General features: G+C 45.0%; 1 protein-coding gene across 2 annotated transcripts in view; it reads right to left on the reverse strand.

Annotated features, from left to right (window-relative positions):
* Window positions 1-18,871, reverse strand: part of Usp4 (ubiquitin specific peptidase 4) — a 35,706-nt gene that overhangs the window by 1,299 nt on the left and 15,536 nt on the right. For both annotated transcript variants that reach the window (XM_051204271.1, XM_051204263.1), the window contains 14 exons: window positions 18,571-18,688; window positions 17,297-17,470; window positions 14,664-14,822; window positions 13,412-13,636; window positions 12,132-12,215; window positions 11,482-11,576; window positions 10,018-10,209; window positions 9,268-9,356; window positions 7,751-7,975; window positions 5,376-5,446; window positions 4,870-4,988; window positions 4,277-4,426; window positions 3,034-3,137; window positions 135-223 (listed from right to left, as the gene is read on the reverse strand). In XM_051204271.1, the coding sequence (XP_051060228.1) occupies window positions 135-223; window positions 3,034-3,137; window positions 4,277-4,426; window positions 4,870-4,988; window positions 5,376-5,446; window positions 7,751-7,975; window positions 9,268-9,356; window positions 10,018-10,209; window positions 11,482-11,576; window positions 12,132-12,215; window positions 13,412-13,636; window positions 14,664-14,822; window positions 17,297-17,470; window positions 18,571-18,688 (1,894 nt within the window). The remainder of the gene's footprint in view (window positions 1-134; window positions 224-3,033; window positions 3,138-4,276; window positions 4,427-4,869; window positions 4,989-5,375; window positions 5,447-7,750; window positions 7,976-9,267; window positions 9,357-10,017; window positions 10,210-11,481; window positions 11,577-12,131; window positions 12,216-13,411; window positions 13,637-14,663; window positions 14,823-17,296; window positions 17,471-18,570; window positions 18,689-18,871) is intronic.

The following is an 18,871-nucleotide window of genomic DNA, read 5'->3' on the forward strand; positions in this document are numbered from 1 at the left end:
AGGAAAGAATTAGAATGAATGGCAGCCCACTCTACTCCACCCAGATAATGAAGTAACCATCTGGCCTCAGAGGACCTCTTTTGGCTTTTATTTAAGGTAACAGGGGGGAGTATATATCTGGGCAGGGTACTCACCACTATCTGATCCTCAGAAGCCAGAGACACATTGCTATCATCAAAGTAATACCATTTCCCATTCAGTTTGTTCTTCGCATATGCAGTATCTGCCAATTACAAACAAAATGCTCTAATGGCCACCCAAAAGAATCTGGTGATTTTATCAGGCTAGCACTATACGAGCACATGCTCACAGGAAAAAGTATTAACACTAAAATTAAGAATAATGTATAGCCAGTGTGAATGCACCCAGGAAGAAGACAGGAGTACTGTCCCCAGTACAAGGCCAACCTGGCCAAGTCTAGGCAGGGTTGTAAAGTAAGACCATGTCTCAAACAGAAAAACTTCCACCACCAAATTATATTAAAAACTAATATACATAATAAGTAACGATAATTTTGTTTGTTTTCCGTGTAGCCCTGGCTGGCCAGAAACTCACTCTGTAGACCAGGTAGGCCTCAAACTCAAATATTCACCCACCTCTGCCTCTTCAGCACTGGGATTAAAGGTATGCACCACCACACTCGACTTTTGTCTATTTTTAATAAAAATCTATCATTTAATCACATGGAGGTTGGTGGGTATGCAAGTGCCCACAGAGGCCATAAGGTGCTGGGAACCCTAGAGCTGAAGTTACAGGCAGCTGTGAGCCACCTGACATGGTGCTGGGAACTGAACTCACGTCCTCTGGAAGAACAGAGCTCTCCAGTATGGAGCCATCTCTAGCTGCCCCAGTGTCTATTTAATAGTCTGATTGGTGCTGGAGACAGCGTGAGGATAGGGCACTTGCCTGAGATTTTCATCAGTGCCCAAATAAGCAAAAATGGCCATGAGTGTAACCAGAGCCACAGAGGAGCTCGAGAAGGAGCCGGTGCTTCTAAGGCTAAAGCCAAACAAGAGCAGGTGGCCAGCATCTTCAGCACAATGCACTGCTGAAGTAGAGGACTTTGGTTGGAAACAGTGACCACAGAATTTGCAGAGCTGGGAGGTGAACAAGAAGCTGTACAACTCTCTTGTCTACAGCTATGACTGAGAATCTGTGGTGGCCAGACTATTTAGAGCACAAGGCTCTAAATTCCATCCCCAGCACTGGGGGAAGGCAGTGCCCCCCCTACTTCAAAACTGGCTCATCTATAACTAGAACACAGCTGGAAGGTGAGGCAGGAGGATTACTGTAAGTATTCTGACACACAGAGATCTTGTCCAAACAAAAAAACTTTCCACTAAAGTGAACCTAAATGTTATAGAAATTCTGGAAAATAGGCCAAAAACAAACAATTACTATTTTTTTGCTGGATATGGCAGGGTATACCCATCATCATAACAGGCCGTCAAGGGCTACCTGGCAAATGATAAATCAGCCTGGGCTACATAGTAAGATCCTGTCTCTAAACCAAAAATGAACTGATTTTTGGCGCCTCTCATTCTATGGCTCTGTACCATTGTATTTTCTCTGCTTTTTGATTTTACAGAGCTGAGATACTACTTCTGTATTGACACGAATTTTATGTAGCTGTTTTCAGTTATAAGGAAGACTACACCATGGTGTTTTTTTTTTTTTTAAAGAGTTATTTATTGTGTTTACAATGCTCTGCTTACATGTCTGCTTCAACACCAGAAGAGGGCACCAGACCCGATTACAGATGGCTGTGAGCCACCATGTGGTTGCTGGGAATTGAACTCAGGACCTTTGGAAGAGTAACCAGTGCTCTTAACCTCTGAGCTATCTCTCCAGCCCCACCATGGTGTTTTGAAACAGATAAGAACTCTCTGCTCCAGCTGGAGAGATGGCTCAGTGGTTAAGAGCATTCTAGCTGTTCTTCCAAACAACCTGGGTTCAATTCCCAGCACCCACATGGCAACTCACAACTGTCTCTAACTCTGGTTCCAGGTGATCTGACACCTTCACACCAATGCATATAAAATAAAGGTAAATGAATTATTAAAAAAACAAAAACCTATCTGCCAAAGCCCGACCAGCAGTATCAGCTGTGCTCCCAAATGCTGTTACTAACACCACTGTTAAAAACAGGTGGCACAAGCTACTTGTTGGTGTTGCACACCTTTAGTCCCAGCACTATGGAGGCAGAGGCAAGTGGATCTCTGTGAGTTCGAGGCCAGCCTGGTCTACAGAGCTAGTTCCAGTACAGGCTCCAAAGCAATACATAGAAACCCTGTCTCAAAAAAACAAACAAACAAACAAACAAAAAACCAAAAAACAGGTGGTACATGCCTTTAATCCCAGCACTCAGGGTAGAGACAAAGTGGATCTCTGAGTTTGAGACCAGCCTGGTCTACAGAGCGAGTTCCAGGACTATTACACAGAGAAACCATTTCTCAAAAATACAAAAACAAAACAGGCTGAAGGAGATGGCTGTGGTGACCCCCACCTTTAAACCCAGTACTTGGGAGGCAGAGGCAGGCACATTTCTGAGTTTGAGGCCAGCCTGGTCTATAAAGCTAGTTCCAGGACAGCCAGGTCTACACAAAGAAACCCTGGTTGAAAAATCGAAACAAAGAGGTGAATGTTTTCATGCATAAAGTTGTCATGTCACTGTCTTAGGAGATTCCCTGAGTTAACCCAGCATGGTGGTTCATGCCTGTAAATCCCCTACTTGAGAAGCTAAGTAAGGTAGGATTGCCAGGAGTCCCAGATTACCCTGGACAGACTACACGATGTGCTGCAGACCAGTATGAACTAATCAGTGTCTGGAGAAAAACAAAACAACTAACAAAGCACTACTGAATTAAAGACTATGAAACTTTAGAAAGGGCGGGGTGGGGAGGGCAGAGGGACTGAGAAAGCCCACAGCCAGAGACTATCAACAAGTCAGGATTCATGGCCGTTCCTGGCGCCCAGGGAGAGGCCGGAAGAACACCACCTAGGGCATTTCCACACCTCAGCAGGAATACTTACAGTGACCAACCCCCATGGCTCCATAGTGATTGGACACAGCAATGAGATCATAAACATAAGGCCTTGCTGACCGGTCACAGACAAACTCGGACATGTTCAGAGCTCTGAGTAAAGAACATAATAGCCCATGAATATGTTAACCTCTCAGCCCAGCAACCCCCTTCATCCCACAGACCAGAGCACAGGAAAGCACTAAACTCTGAGAAGAGACAGGCCAGGGCAGAATGACCATTTGTTAGGCCAGAAACTGGGAGATGTCCAAGTCATGGCGCTCTCACATCACGTGGGTTTCAGCAGGGGTAAGGAGATGCCAAAGGGGGCTTCAGCTCCTGAATGGGGAGGCCGTTACTTACAGAACTGCAACCAAGGCCACAATCATTTAAATGCCAGAACCGGCCCTGGGACGCTTTTATACTTTGAAATTTTCTTTGTTATTATTATTGTGCATGACGTATTTGAGTGAGTAACTGAGCAGCCATTAATGCCACATCACAGGTCTGCAGGTATGAGGGCACAGGAGTTGTTCTCGCCTTCTACCATGGATCTAGGGATCAAATTCAGGTCACTAGGCTTGTGTGGCGAGTGCTTTTACTCGCTGAGCTGTCTCACTGGCCCACTTTGACATTTTCAAAAATACAGAAAAGGTAAAAGAAAGTCAGGCAGTGATGGTTTTAATCCCAGCCTGCACTCAGGAGGCAGAGGCAGGTGGATCTCTAAATTCAAGGCTATCCTGGTCTAAGAGGGAGTTTCAGGACAGAGAAACCCTGTCCCAAAAACTACAAACAAAAAAAGGTGACAGAATTTTTAACTTCCAGGGTAGCCTTGAGTTTGCACTCAATGATGCTCCTGCCTTAGCCAAGATTACAAGCATGCATAACCACGGCTACCTGAGGACCAATCCCCTGTGCAGGCGACTGTGGCCTCCATGTCCCTGTGGGCAAGAAGCAGCACTGAGCCTGTGCTGCCTGCTCTGACTGAGGCCAGGTTTCCTGACACCATGATGGACCAGCAGAGTCAGCCAGAGGATGGTGTGAGGATTCAAGAGTAGGACCAGCAGTAGCACAGACAACCTGCAGGACTGTTCTATCAAGATCTTTCCCTCCCACTGGGGGTGGGGGGGGGAGAGACCACTCCGCAAGGCAACCTCCAGAGTCAAGTAATACCCAACCTGACTCAAACAGCCTCTCACCTGCCCAGCACATGGATCCCAGCCCGTTTTCAACACTGCAGTTACGGCACCCACCTGACTGGGAACTCCACAACTGTGTCGAGCTTATCTCTCCAGTATTTATTATAGGAGAAGCGTTTGAGATGAACCACCAGGATCTTGGGCAAAGACCATAGGTCAAACTTCTTTGTTGCCTGCTGGTGTTTCTTACAGGTGGGACAGTACCTGAGGGGAAAAGACAAGGGCAGCAGAAAGCCACCTGTGAACTTATGTGGAGACACAGCTACTCTGTTACAAGAGTACTTTCAGGCAGGACTCAACCCTAGTTTGAAGATTTTTATTTAATCTCGTTTTATGTGCATTGGTGTTTTGTCTGCATTCATGTTTGCATGAGGGTGTTGGATGCCCTGGAACTGCAATTATAAACAGTTGTGAGCTGCCATGTGAGTGCTGGGAATTGAACCCGTCAAGCCTACTTCTTATGAGAAAGGTATCGGGACAATGGCTTTTTCAGTCCACACACACAAAAATGTATTATAGGCTTGGCTATACAAAAAGATGACTTCTCCGAGTATAGTAAAGTGTTTCTGTGCACACAGATGGTCCCAGGAAACCTCAAACCCTATGGTCCATGGACTCCCTCCTGCTCAGAGTACGGGAGAGCATACCAGGGGTCGTGCTCCCCGAGGGTCTCCATGGTGGTGAAGAGCTCAATGCACTCTCTCAGGGCTACTGCAGTCTTCTTCTTCTTCTGAGGCTGTGACATGCTCACATGCTTCTCACAGGCCTGTAAGAAATAAGCACTGAGCTCTGGTGTAGAATCATCTCACTGGCTCAAGATGCTTAGGCTCTCAGACTCGCAGGGGTGGCGCTCTCCTTTACTCCCAGCACTCAGGAGGCAGAAGCAGACAGATCTCTGAGTTTGAGGCCAGCCTGAGTTCTAGGACAGCCAGAAGTACACAGAGAAACCCTGTCTCAAGAAGAAGAAGAAAAGGCTACAGGGGCTCTCTGCCTGGAACACACTACACTTCCTGGAGACCCTGAACACAAAGTGACAAAGTCTTGGGTGCTTTTCATTTCAAGCCCTAAGAAAAACTTGTTACACTGTTGTCCAGTCAATGAGAGGACTGCTACTATGTTTCCAGAGCACTGAGCACAAACCCAAATGACCTACCTCAGATTCTTGCTGGTCATAGTAAAGGCTCCGGGTCTCAGTGTCCCAGTCAATGGCCAGTGTGGAGCGAGCTGTGGAGGGATCACAGTGCCACTCATTATTGAATGACCAGAAACAAGAGAGGCTTTCCAAGTGACCAGAGTGAGAAGGGCCACACTTGCGCAGTACCACACCTGCTCACCCACCACCAGTCACAGAAGAGAGCAATACTAGGCCTTGGGGCAGCCATTCTGAACCCTAACCTCCCAAACCTTTGGACAAAGACTTCCTTAGTGCTACAGATGAATTCCAGGACCCAGCATTCTGTCAGGACATATGCAGAGTCAAGCAGGAGTAACTGGGAACAGACTTATCCTCTTGCCTGGACCATCAGAAACTCTGACACAACAGATAAAGTAACTATTTGCTAACTGTTTACCTGGACAGACACCAGGCAAAACAAAGATCCTTGAAAGATGGAAAATAAAACAACCCCTACACTATTGCAGCTCACTCCTGGCAAGCGCTCCAGGGCACTGAATGGTGGAGAAAAATAGCAAGGGAGACTGAATTACGGAAGCAAAGTTAAAACTGAGGGCAGTGTGTGGTGGTCTATGCTTGTTATCCCTGCCTTTAAAAAACAGAAGCAGATCAGGAGCTCAAGATCATCCTCAGCTACAGAGTAAGTTTAAGACCAGTTAATATGGGCTACATAAGACCCTGTATCTCAAAACACAAAAGGGACAGGCACGGTGGCACACACATTTAGTCCCAGCACTCTGGAGGCAGAAACAGGTGGATCTGAGTTCAAGGCCAACCTGGTCTATAGAGTTCCAAGACAGGCACAGAGAAACCTTGTCTTAGGCTGAGGGAAAGGCAGGAAGGACTACAGTTTAGTACTAGAGCCCTGACCTTTTATGTACAAGTCGTCTCTGAGTTCAATCTCTAGAAGTATGAACTAAATAAGTGAAAAATTTAAGTAAAAAGCTGGAGGCTGGAGAATGGCCTAACAGTTAAAAGACACGTCTGCTCTCCCAGAAGACCCAGAACCCAATGGCAGCTTCTGATTATCTGAAATTCCAATCCCAGGGGATCTAATTTCCTCTTTTGGCCTCTGCAGGCACACACATGGTGCAGACATACATAGAGACAAAATACCCATTCACATTTAAAAAAAGAACAAATTGAAAGGGATGTGTCAGGAAGGTGGCTCAGTGATTAAGATAATTTTCTGTTCTTGCAGAGTAACAGAGTTCATTCAGTCCCCAATACCCATGCTGGGAGGCTGATAACTTCTTGCAGCTCTAGCTTCTCTGCAGGTACTACACACACATGTACATGTACATACGTGCAGGGAAACACCCAAACACATGAAATAAAACTTTTAAAATTAAAATGAAGAAAAGGGGGGAAAAAGGAAGGTGAAGGACTGATAGTTAACTATTTAATTTCTTTCCTAATGAAAAGAGGCAAAAGACACAAAAGGGTATGGCTTCTACCCTGCCCATGGAGACATCATGGTGCATGTCTACTTCCTAGGGATGCCTTTTCCTAACTAGATGCTGCCATGACCACAAAGCTCCATGTAACTTATATACAAATCTATTAATAGTTGCATCATATTAGATTAAGTATTTTTAAGAGGACAAAGAGAATAATGAACTTATTCTTATGAGTGAAACAGCTTCTGAGGTCATCAAGGATTAAAGTAAAAATGAGGCATAGCAGTATGTGCCTGAAATCTAAGGACTCATGAGGTAGAGACAGGAGATAAGCAGTTTGAGGCCAGCATATAAGTCTGAGGCCAACACAGACTTATGAGAGACTACCTCTTGGGGCTAGAGAGATGGCACTTGTTGCTCTTGTAGAGGACCCAAGTTCAGGTCCTAGCATCCACTTGGTGGTTGGTTTACAATTGTAATTTCAGTTGGAGGGGATCTAATGCCCTCTTCTGGTCTCCATGGGCACCAGGTATACACGTGGTGTGCAGACATACATGTAGGTAAACATCAATCATATACATTAAAAAAAAAAAAAAATCCTTTAAACTTAGCACTCGGGAGGCAGAGGCAGGCAGATCTCTGAGTTTGAGGCCAGCCTGGTCTACAGAGCGAGTTCCAGGTCAGCCAGGGCTGCACAGAGAAACCTGTCTCAAAACAAACAAAAGAGTGGGAGAGAGGGTTTGTGCTTGCCTCACACTTGTCGCCCCCACCACCAAAGGAGTAAAGTGAAAACCCTTGGAAGGGTGTGTGTGCCCTCAATCATTATCCAAGGGACTCCTTTGTCTAGAGCTACATGATGACAGTTAAAAACTGATGGAGTGAGTGTCAGATAAAGTGACTTCCAAATAGATCCCAGTGTCCCAAGTCTAGCTGAACGTTGGAGAGAGCACTTACAGTTGAGTTTGAGGAGTTTCCCGTCAGTTGCAAGTGAATTAATATCAGCAGTTCCATAGGAGTTCACAAGACTGAAGGTGAAAAGCCTCCTGTGCCTTGGCTGGCCTTTCACCTTCTGGGTGGTCGCACTGGGGTCACCTCCCTGCTCGTCCTCACCACTGCCCTCTGTTTCCGAAAGCTGCTCTCTCCCTTCCTCTTGATGATCCATTTCTTCTTCATCATCTCCTGACACACATGAAAAACAGTCCCATATGCCAATGTTAAGATCTTTAGTTAGCCAGGCATGGTGATGTTAGGAGACTGAGGCAGGACAGTGAGTTCAAGGCCAGAGCAAGTTTGAGGCTGGCCTGGGCTACATGAGACCCTGTCTCAAAAAAACAAAACCCACAAATAAACAAACAAACCATGAAATGCTTATTTAATACTTAAGTGTGTTATTATTTCCTTCCAATTTTGTTGTGTATGACAAAGTGCATTTACCCTTTTATACCTCTACAGGATTAGGTATTTATTTAACATGTGACAGTCCCCAAGTGGCATACAAGGTGTGTTGATCCATGAAGCAGAGACCCAGATAATTTAAATGAATCTTTTGGAAGTAGTTCCTCTTGCCTTCATTATTAGGTTCATAGACAAAAACACACTATTGAAACACTCAATAATAAAACAACTTTGTAAGAAACAAAATTTAGCCGGGCGGTGGTGGCACATGCCTTTGATCCCAGCACTCAGAGGCAGGTGGATCTCTGTGAGTTCGAGACCAACCTGGTCTACAAGAGCTAGTTTCAGGACAGCCTCCAAAGCCACAGAGAAACCTTGTCTCAAATATAAAAAGAAACAAAATGTAAAAGTCAGATTTAAAACCCTGCAATCCCAGGGCTTGAGTGAGAGAAGCAGGAAGATTGGGAACTCAAGGCAAGCACAGGCTATACAGTGAATTCTAGCCCAGCCTGCTACAGAGTGAGACAAAAAAGGACCATCTAGTTAGGTCAGCAGATAGAGGCATTTGCTGCATGAGCCTGGTTATCTGAGTTGTGCCTCAAAACCGGCACAAGGGTAGATGGAGAGAACTGACTCCAAAAAATTATCCTCAAACATTTATACATGCCCACACACATAATTTTTTGTTGTTTTTGGTTTTTAAGACAGGGTTTCTCTTGTGTAGCTCTGACTGTCCTGGAACTCACTCTGTAGACCAGGCTGGACTGAACTCACAGAGATCCTCCTGCCTCTGCCTCCCGAGTGCTGGGATAAAAGGCGTACTGGTCACAACTGTAGGACAACAAAACAAACCCTGACTGTTTCATAGCCTCGGCCTTGTTACTCAGTCCCTCCGGGCTCAGTGCGCATGAGATGAAACCAGTGTGTGTGAGCAGCAATCTAAGAAGACGCAAAGTACAAAGGTCAAGCCTGATGCCGGAGAGACCCTGCCCTCTACCAGCCCAACTCAAACTCTTCCAACAAGAGGGAAATGGAGGGCAATGTGGTCCCCTCAGCCTCACAGCAGGAATGCTCACCTTCATAGCTGCCCCTGGAGCCATTGCAGGCCCCAGGCTCCAAGGGTGAGCTGAGAAACTCATCAGGCAAAGGCTGTTTTATATAGCGGCTTAAAAAAAACAAAAGACTATTAGTATTAACTCTTAACTCTTTCTCCACTATGCAGCTATGAAGCAGTACATAATTTACATATCCAGTTATAACAAACATAATATAATGGCTCAAGAAATTAAGATGCACCTAAGAGATCATAAGTTAACTTAATAAGCCCATAGATACCAAGAAAGGCCAACTTCAGGACTTCTGGGAATGTCAAGTGCATTGTTTTATTATATTGGAAACATTTCATACATGCCTCAGATTTGCCACATATTTAAGAATAACTTTTAACTCCTAATGCACCTGCTTCCACATCTCAAGTGCTAAACTTACAAGTATGCACCATGCCTATGCCTGGTTTATGGAGTGGTAGGAGAGTGAGCATAGGGTTTTACGCATGCTAGGCAAGCACTCCCCCAACTGAGTGTCACCTAAGCATACTTGATACGAATCTAGGAGTCAGAGGTCTGAAAAAACCCCGGCTCATGGTACTTATATGTGCCAGTTACTCCATCCCATTAGCCTCTACCCTAACGCTCCCTGGGGCTGGCACAATTCCATTTTCCACAGAAGTGAGTGCATGGGATCAACAGAGATAACGCAAAGGACTAAAGTTGTTGGATGGACCCATTAATCTCAGAAAACAACCAAATTGCACTTCTAGCACCAACCTGATACGATCACAAACAGCCTGATACAAAGATTCGAGGGTTAGTTTGTGCTTAGGGACAGAAATGAGAAGTGGCTGTCCATACAGCACGGCCCCAGAAGAAGTACTTGATGGCCTGGACTTCTTTTCTCTGAAGTAGACTGGAAGAGTGATACATTCCGAGCCATCCATGGACGTGCTGCAGACCTCATACCTGCATGAGGTACAGAGGGAAGCCTTTAGCAGGAGGTCCCCGTCAGCAAGACAGACAGATATAAGCAGGAGGGTGGTGAGGACTGTGATGATAAAACAGAGTACCTTTAGCAGAAGGGAATTAAGCCATTTCCAGGGTGATTACAGACTGATCACTGTCAACCCATGAGAATCTACACAGCCCAGACTCTGAACTAGCCCCCAAAAGACTCATCTACCAACTTTGTTTTTCTTACCAAAAACTTCAACTTTTAAAAATTAGTCAATTTTTAGTCTCTGTCTTTCTCCCTCCTTTCATATCCTAGGAAAGTTTCAAATTTACTATCTGAGGAGGACCTTAAAAGGTCTAACCCTTCCACCTCCCACCCAAGTGCTGGGATTACAAGCATACCTGGTTTATTTGGTGAGAAGGCTCAAACCCAGTACTTTGTGTACACCAGGCAAACACTTTGAGAGGGTCTTGTTAGGTAGCCCAGACTGTCCTAGACCTCCTATGTAGCCCAGGCTGGCCTTGAACTCACAGAAACCTTTCTGCCTGAATCTCCCAAATGTTGGGATTATAGAAATTACCACAGGCCAGTAGTAAAGTTCCCTTGAGCAAGTGGTTGGCTGGAGCTGCCACAAAGTTTAAGTCCATTGCAGGAAGGTGGCACACCGTGTTTCACAAGCGTGTACGAAGCAGCACGCTGTACTGCCTTCATGGTGATGAGCAAGCTGAATCTCAGAGATCTGCAGAATGCCTGAGCTGCCAACACCTACTCTTTTCTGAGATGGGAACTGAGATGGGCCCCACGACACCTGCTTCAGGATCAGAGACCATAGCAGGGTCAAAATCCCTCTATACTACAGCCCTTTGTTTGCCCTGGTCTCTTACACAGCTATGCTTTGGGGGGTGGGGACAGGGTTGATACAGGGTTTCTCTGTGTAGTCTTAGCTGTCCTGAAACTCACTATGTAAACCAGGCTGGCAGACCCAGAGAGCTCCTCTCTTCTGCCTCTCAAGTGCTAGGATTAAAGATGTGCACCGACACCACCTGGCATAGCTATGACTCTTAATTGAGTAAGGAACCTCTGAGAGCAAAACCGCAAACAAACTATTGACCAAAAGGTTCTTAGTACTGACAGATGCTCAGTGTCTTGAACATACATTTCCTTTGGTCAGGCACTAGGACACTCACACATGAACAATGATGTCAGACCTGGGAACACACAAGGCAAAGCCTCTACACTGAATCCTCTGGTGATAGATATATCAGAAACTACTAAGTACTTACACAAAAATGTCATCTCGAGGCATGATGTGGCTTAAACCTTCATCCATTTGGAAAATTTTATGGAACCGGTGATTATATACATCTGTGACCACCATCTAAGAATCAAGAGTAAGTACATAAACATGACAGGATGGCTCTCAGCGCTCCTACTCACTCATTGAAACCCAAAAACAAAGGGCGGAAATGTCCCCCTGTAGTGTTGCCTGCAGAGGACCACCGTGTGAGTGGTCCAAGGCCAGGACCTGAAAGGGAGGAACAGGGCTGTCAGCAGCACTGGCGTGCTGGTGACATCTGCCCTCCAGTGGTAGGAATGGTGAGAAGCGACTGCTGACAGACTGGTCATTTTTAGAAACCCCAGAGATGGCTCCCTCTGGACCCCACACAGCACACAATGATGGAAGCAGAGACCTACTCTTGTCCCTCTGACAATGGGAAGCGTCATTGCAGTGGAGGAAAAATGGTGTTCCCTGTGCTGGAAGGGATCATGATCAAGGTCAGGAGCCATGAAGAATCAAGACATACACCAATGATCACATTTGTGCTGTCCAATAACAACCTTCCATACGTGACTAAAAGTTTGAAAGTAAACTCCAAGGGGCCATAAAGTGACTTAGCCATGTTAAGGGCCACTGAAGATTCCTCCTACTTACATTTTCTGCAGCAATGCCAGACAACTTAGCAAGTGCTTCACACAGGTCAGAAATGGCCCCCATCAATGGCACAGTCACACGATACTGCAAAGGAGAAACAAGCAAGGTGACAGGAGTACTTCAAGTGACAAGAAATGACCTGGGAGAAGCACACATCATGGGGACATAAGGGCCCTTCCAGAGGCAGCGCATGGCCCAGATGAGTCAAGCAGACATCTGACAGGGCCAAGTCTTTGATGTTAGCAAAGCTTCAACATTCAGGCAGCCTCCTCTTTGCCTCCCAAACATTGCTTTTGTTTATACTTTACTTTTTGGGTTAGGTCACTATTCCCTATCCACCCTCCCCCCCCACCCCAACCCCCCCCCCACAGGATTTCTCTGTGTAACAGCCCTAGCTGATCTGGGACTGGTTCTCAAACTCAAGACATCCTCCTGCCTCTGCCTCCCAAGTGCTGGGATTAAAGGCATGCGCCACCCCCCCCCCTTACTTCCTTTAAAGAATTGTTGAAAGCATAGAAATTGCCTTTGATACTATGTATCATTTTCTTTCTTTTCCTTTTTGACACAGAGCCTCACTGTGTACCCCTAGCTAGCCTGAAATTCATTTCGCAGACCAAGCTGGTTTCAACTTCACAGAGACTTTTTCTAACTGCCTCTGCTTCCCTTGGATGCCAGGAGGAAGTGTGTGCGCCGTCACACCCAGCAGATATCGCCTTTGTTGGGGGGGGGGGGCAGTGATGAAGCATGGTTTTAATCCCAGCACTCAGGAGGCAGAGGCTGGCATATTTCTGTAAATTCAAGGCTAACCTATTCTACAGAGTCAGTTCCAGAACAGGCTCCAAAGCTGCACAGAGAAACCCTGTCTTGAAAAAACAATGCAACAACAAAAGAAAAACAAAGTGATAAGTACACTATGAGCCACCAGTAGAATTGGACATGAATACCCACTGGTCTTATCTTATTTAAAGACAAACTTAAGGAAACTCCACTGCATGCTCCCCAACATTCAAGCACCATTAAGCAGGTAAACCAGGTTATGACAATTGCATGGATGGAACACAATGAGAAAGTGACAGAAAAGCCCCAAGGACCTTTACAACAGTCCTGAATAATGAATGAGCTAACCAAAGGTCTGACAGAGGTCAAGGGAGCATACACAGACTAAATCCAAAGGGACCCAGGAACAGTCAGTCAGTCTGTGGAGTTTCCCAGCAGCAGATTGAAAGCAGTCCCATTAGGGACTAGAGTGTGCTCAGCAAGTGAGGTAAGAATTCTGTTACCTGGACAGGTCTGCACTGAGGGTCAGCAGGAACCAGAAAGACCTCCATAACTCGATCCTTCTTCAAAGGCAGTGGGAGAGTTAGATAGCAAAATGGGTCAAAAGTCACAGAAACTTTAGCACATTCTGGGCAAACCAAAGTAGACTTGAAAAGGCCATGGAAAGTATCCACAATCACTGAATCATTCCTCAGCCTGTGATTTTCCCAGGCTTCCTTTGCTACCACCTGGATAAAAGAAGAAGGATTAAGCAGGAAATTCTCAACATCTGTCCTTCTCTGCACCCAGAAGGCTTCATAACAAACACTGAGATGGACCACAAAGTATACCACAAACGGTCAAAAGCTTTTAATGTACCATCCTCCCACCACAGACCAGCTTACTAAGATGTCAACAGAAAATCTATACAGAATAGGGACCCTGACAACACTGTAGCCACACAGATCCAATTGGGGATAGACCAAACCTTTTGTGTTTTTAATGATCTAAAGGTACTTGGCAGAGATTTTTGTTTTGTTTTTCAAGACAGGTTTTCTTTGTAGCTTTGGAGCCTATCCTGGAACTACCTCTGTAAACCTCAAACTCACAGAGATCCAATTGCCTCTGCCTCCTAAGTCCTGGGATTAAATGTGTGGCCACTACCTCCCAGCTCTAAATTTTGTCTTAATGAGATTATTAAAATAATCGAGGAGAGAAGAGGCTAGTTTAGTACACTGGAGACAAAAGACTCAAAAATTTCTAGGGCATACTTAATTATAGTATGATGCCAGCCCAGGCTACATAATGAGATCTAGCACTTGCCCAACAGGAGTGAGGTTGGAGGTTTTATCACCCGTACTACAGTACCACAACTAAATATCCTGGCTGAATTGCAAAGAGCAGTAACAATGCTAAGAGCACACTGTCAACACTTTAAAGTTTTTTAGAGCTCTTTAAGTTACTGGCTTGCCAATGCAATACCAAACAAACTAGCTAACTTGAAGAAACCCACAAGGAAGTGTGTTAGGAGTAACACAGTCAGGCTGGGGATGTAGCTCAGTGGTAGAGTGCCTGTCTAGGCCCTGGAGCGCTGGGAAAAAAAGAAAAAGGCAACTACAGTTAGCTCCTTTCTGACTAGGAATGCTTCCCTATCAGGGGTAATAGTGAGAGGCAACCAGGGCCCTCGCACTAACCCCAACACTGGAAGACTGTTCCCAATCTGCCAATAGAAGGAAGTCTCTTTGGGACACTGTGCAGACAGCTTCAATATCATACCGCGTCTGGTCGCCCATTGGCATCCTTTGGCTCCAGGTAGGGCTTCTTCTTTACTCGGTTCAGGTCTTCGTGTAATCCATCTAGAATAAAGGCTAACAGCTCCTGAGAGTCTTGTTGTTGGTAGCCAGAAAACTGAGGGGCGAAACGTCCCACTTGGGTCTACAACAGAAGCAACTATGTCAGGAGGTATGTAAGAAACCTCACCTGAGTGAACATCCAACTAACTCCCCAAGAGCCATACTGAGGCCAATGAGCCCAGAAAAACATCTCAGGCCAGAAAAAGCCAAGAAAAACACAGGCCTGAAATGAGGCCGTTATCCTGACAGGTAGGGAAGGTACTCTGTTGATATTACCAAGTTCTGACATTCCCACTCCAATGACCTTTTGTGGTTCAGAGTTAAATTATAAAACTTTGGAAATGATTCTGCATCAAATAGAGGAGTCACACACAGGACAGCCCTCAAATCCCTAGCTTGACTATCAGTACTGATCTTTCCAGCAACCCTTAAAACATGACTGCCAGTCAGCAGTGGCCATAGCACCTAGCACTTACCAGAAACAAACTCTATTGAGATGCAACCACAAACTCCAGGGATGGAACCATAATCTCCTGTAATGAGCCTTCCCAGAGACTATGATGCAGCCTAAAATTGGGCAAACTCTGTTCTCCATGTGTTGTCTAATACTTTAGCCACTAATTGAGAGGTTATTCAAATACAAGTAAGTTGAAAATAAAGAGGAGCTAGGATATAGCTCAACTGTACTCACTTAGCTTGCACAAAGCCCTAAGATTCGTAGCGTGCGCGTGTTCGTGCACGCGCACACACACACACTCACACACTGTGTGCCAATGTGATACCCATGGAGGCCAGAAGGGGGCTTTGGATCCCCTGGAACTGGAGTTAGAAATGGTAGGTGCCAGGAATCAAATCTGGATCTTCTAGAAGAGTAGCCAGTTCTCTTACCTGCTACGCCATCTCTTCAGCCCACCAAACTCAGATTCTTGGTCATACTAACTATATTAAAGTGTTCAGCAGCACTAGGGCTACTATTACCAGACAGTGCAGATATCAACTATGTGCATCAGTAAAGTGAGGAAGTGATACACTGGCCCAAAATGTTATTTGTAAATTGCTCACATTGGAATACCATCCAATTCTAGTATTTTTTTAACGATTTAGTATAGAAACAGTAATTTACTTGTATTTCTCAGGGATTAATGTGACAAAGAAGATGAAAGAGAGTACTTGGAGCTGGAGGGATGGCTCAGTGGTTAATTAAGAGCACTGTTGCTCTTCCAGAGGTCCTGAGTTCAATTCCCAGGACCCACTAGTGGCTCAGAATCATCTATAGTGGGATCTGATGGCTTCTTCTGGCATAAAGGTATACATGCAGACTGAGAATGCATATACACAAAATAAAGCTAAAAAAGAGAAAGGAAGAGAGCCTTCAATATTAACCAACCACTTGAGACTTCCTCACTGAGAGAAAAAAATCTGAACAAGAATTAATTGCCTTTCTGCTGGGCAGTGGTGACACACACCTTTAATCCCAGCACTCCCAGCACTTAGGAAGCAGAAGCAGAGGACACTGAGTTCGAGACCAGCCCGGTTTACAGAGCAAGTTCCAGCGCAGGCTCCAAAGCTACATAAAGGCAGACAGATCTCTCTAAGTTCAAGGCCAGCCTGGTCTACAAAGAGTTCCAGGACAGTCAGGGTTGTTACTCAGAGAAATCCTATCTCAAACAAACAAACAAAACAAAACCCATAGTACCGAGAGAGACAGGCCCGGTGGCATACATCTTTAAAGGATTATGAGTTTGAGGACATCCAGTGAGACCCTGTCTCAAAAACTTGAAAAAAAAAAAAAAAAATCCAAAAGCAACAAAAAAAAAAAAAAAAAAAAAACCACACCTCCGAATGACAGAAAAGAAGGATCTGATAGCATGAACTTTGAGTCTTAGATTCTATTTTTTTTGTTTTATTTCTGAGACAGGGTTTCTCTGCATATATAGACCAGGCTGTCCTGGTCTGTAGACCAGGCTAGCCTCTCTCAAAGATCTGCTTGCCTCTACCTATCAAGTGCTGGCATTAAAGGGGTGTGCCACCACCACCTAGCTTTTTTTAATGTATGATGATCTCTGTAAATTTGAGGCCAGCGTGGCCTGCAGAACAAGTTCTAGGACAGTCAAGGCTATACAAAGAAACCCTGTCTCGAAAAAACAAATAAACAGAAAAGGGAGCCAGGCGGTCATGGTGTATACCTTTAATCCCAGAATTCAGGAAACAGAGGCAGGTGGATTTCTGTGAGTTCAATCAAGGCCAGTCTGATCTACAAATTGAGTTCCAGGATAGCTAGGGCTGTTACACAGAGAAACCCTGTCTCCAAAAACCAAAAAAAAAAAAAAAAAAAAAACCCAACCAAAAAAGTAAGGGAAGTAAGCCTGGCAATCTGAGTTTGATCCTCAGGATCTATGTGGTAGAGAGAAACAATTCCTACAAGCTGTCCTCTAATCTGTACACTTGTGCTATGGTACAAACATGTGTGTAAACACGCATGAGAGTGTGCACATGCACACATAATGTAAAAACAGTCTTGCTTTTGAGGAAAAAAGGTAATGTGTCTCAACCTACTTTGAACATTCGAGGTGCCACATGAGTGTCCCTTCCAGACCACATCTGTTTGATGAGCTCCGCATAGGCCTCTGCAATCTCCCCTTTCATCCCCAGAGGGTTGTCTCTGTTGATCTCAGCTTCATACTCGTCTTTGAGGAAGTACTCAGTCAGTGGAGCAGTGTTGCTCAGGCACTGAAACAGAACAAAATCAGAGCTCTCAACCCTTCCACACAGCACAGACAGAAAGACAGGAAGACAGACCACACACTTTGTCTGACACATTCTTAGACCAGGCTGATTTCAAACTCTTGACAACCCTACTGACATAACCTTCTAAGGGCTGGGGTTGCAAGTATACAGAACCATACCAGAATTCTGCATGTGGAACCCTCTTTGACATTCTATTTGCTTTTTCCTTTGGCTAACTTTAAACTCTTCCCTTTCATCATCATAAGCCATTATCATGAATAAACTACGATAGCTTTAAGTAAATTCCTAAGTCTTTCTAGCAAATTATCAAAATTAAGAGTGTTCTTAGGAAACCCTGACCTTGCAGATGGCTTCAAAACTAAGGACAATCTTTTTTTTTTTTTTTTTTTTTTTTCTGAGACAGGGTTTCTCTGTGTAGTCTTGGCTGTCCTGGAACTTACTCTGTAAACCAGGCTGGCCCTGAAATCATACAGATCCACCTGCTTCTGCCTCCCAAGTACTAGGATAAAAGGTCTACACTACCACTGTCTGGCAATTAAAGAGAACATTCTTAGAGAACATGATCTAGTTTTGCAGTTGGACTCTTAATCCCTTGCTACTTGTTATTACATAGTATCTACCCAATAAATACTTGATTAATGAATAAAGATATTATTTTCAGATAAGACCTCCCTTTCTAGCCTAGGCCTTGACCTTGAGATCTTCCTGAGTCCTGGGATTACAGTCATGAACTACTATGCTAACACTGGTGTTTGTTGTTTTTGTGGTCGCAGTGTTAGGGATTGAACCCAGCATTGAGACTGCTAAGCAAGGCCTCTATCACTGGGTTATATCCCTCGCCCTTCTCTCCTTTTTCTTTTGAGAGAAGATAAAAATGCATGTCTCAAAATAACAACACCAACCAAACAAACAAAAGTGTTAGGACTACAAACACTGATGAATCCATTCTGAACAAGCTAGTAGGAGGTATCCTGGCAGAGATTCTAAAAGGAGGTGAATTGGGGGGTGATCTGAGAAGACCCATTCTTCACTTAACGAACTCACAACCACAGTATTAGTTAGTTGGCAACTCTCCCCTCTACCTGCAAAGCAGAGTTCATGAAGCAGGTGTTCCCCAGGTTTCCAAGTCCACAGAGGCCAGGCTGTATATGAGGCGATGGGGGCTCCTGGCAGTTATACGAAGCGGAGAAGCCAGATGCACTGAAAAACACAATCCACATGAGCAATAAAAGCAAGTGCTGCACATATGCCCTTCAATGATTGTTGGAGCTCTTCTTAGGCCTCTACAGCTTGTGCCTGATAGCAGTCTCATTATGTAAATGCTCCCTAACTCCTCTGGTCCTTCAGACCTCCCCCACCTTTACTTGGCATGTCAGCAGGCAA

Source organism: Phodopus roborovskii, unplaced genomic scaffold (assembly GCF_943737965.1).
Source record: "Phodopus roborovskii unplaced genomic scaffold, PHOROB, whole genome shotgun sequence".
Lineage (NCBI taxonomy): Eukaryota > Metazoa > Chordata > Mammalia > Rodentia > Cricetidae > Phodopus > Phodopus roborovskii.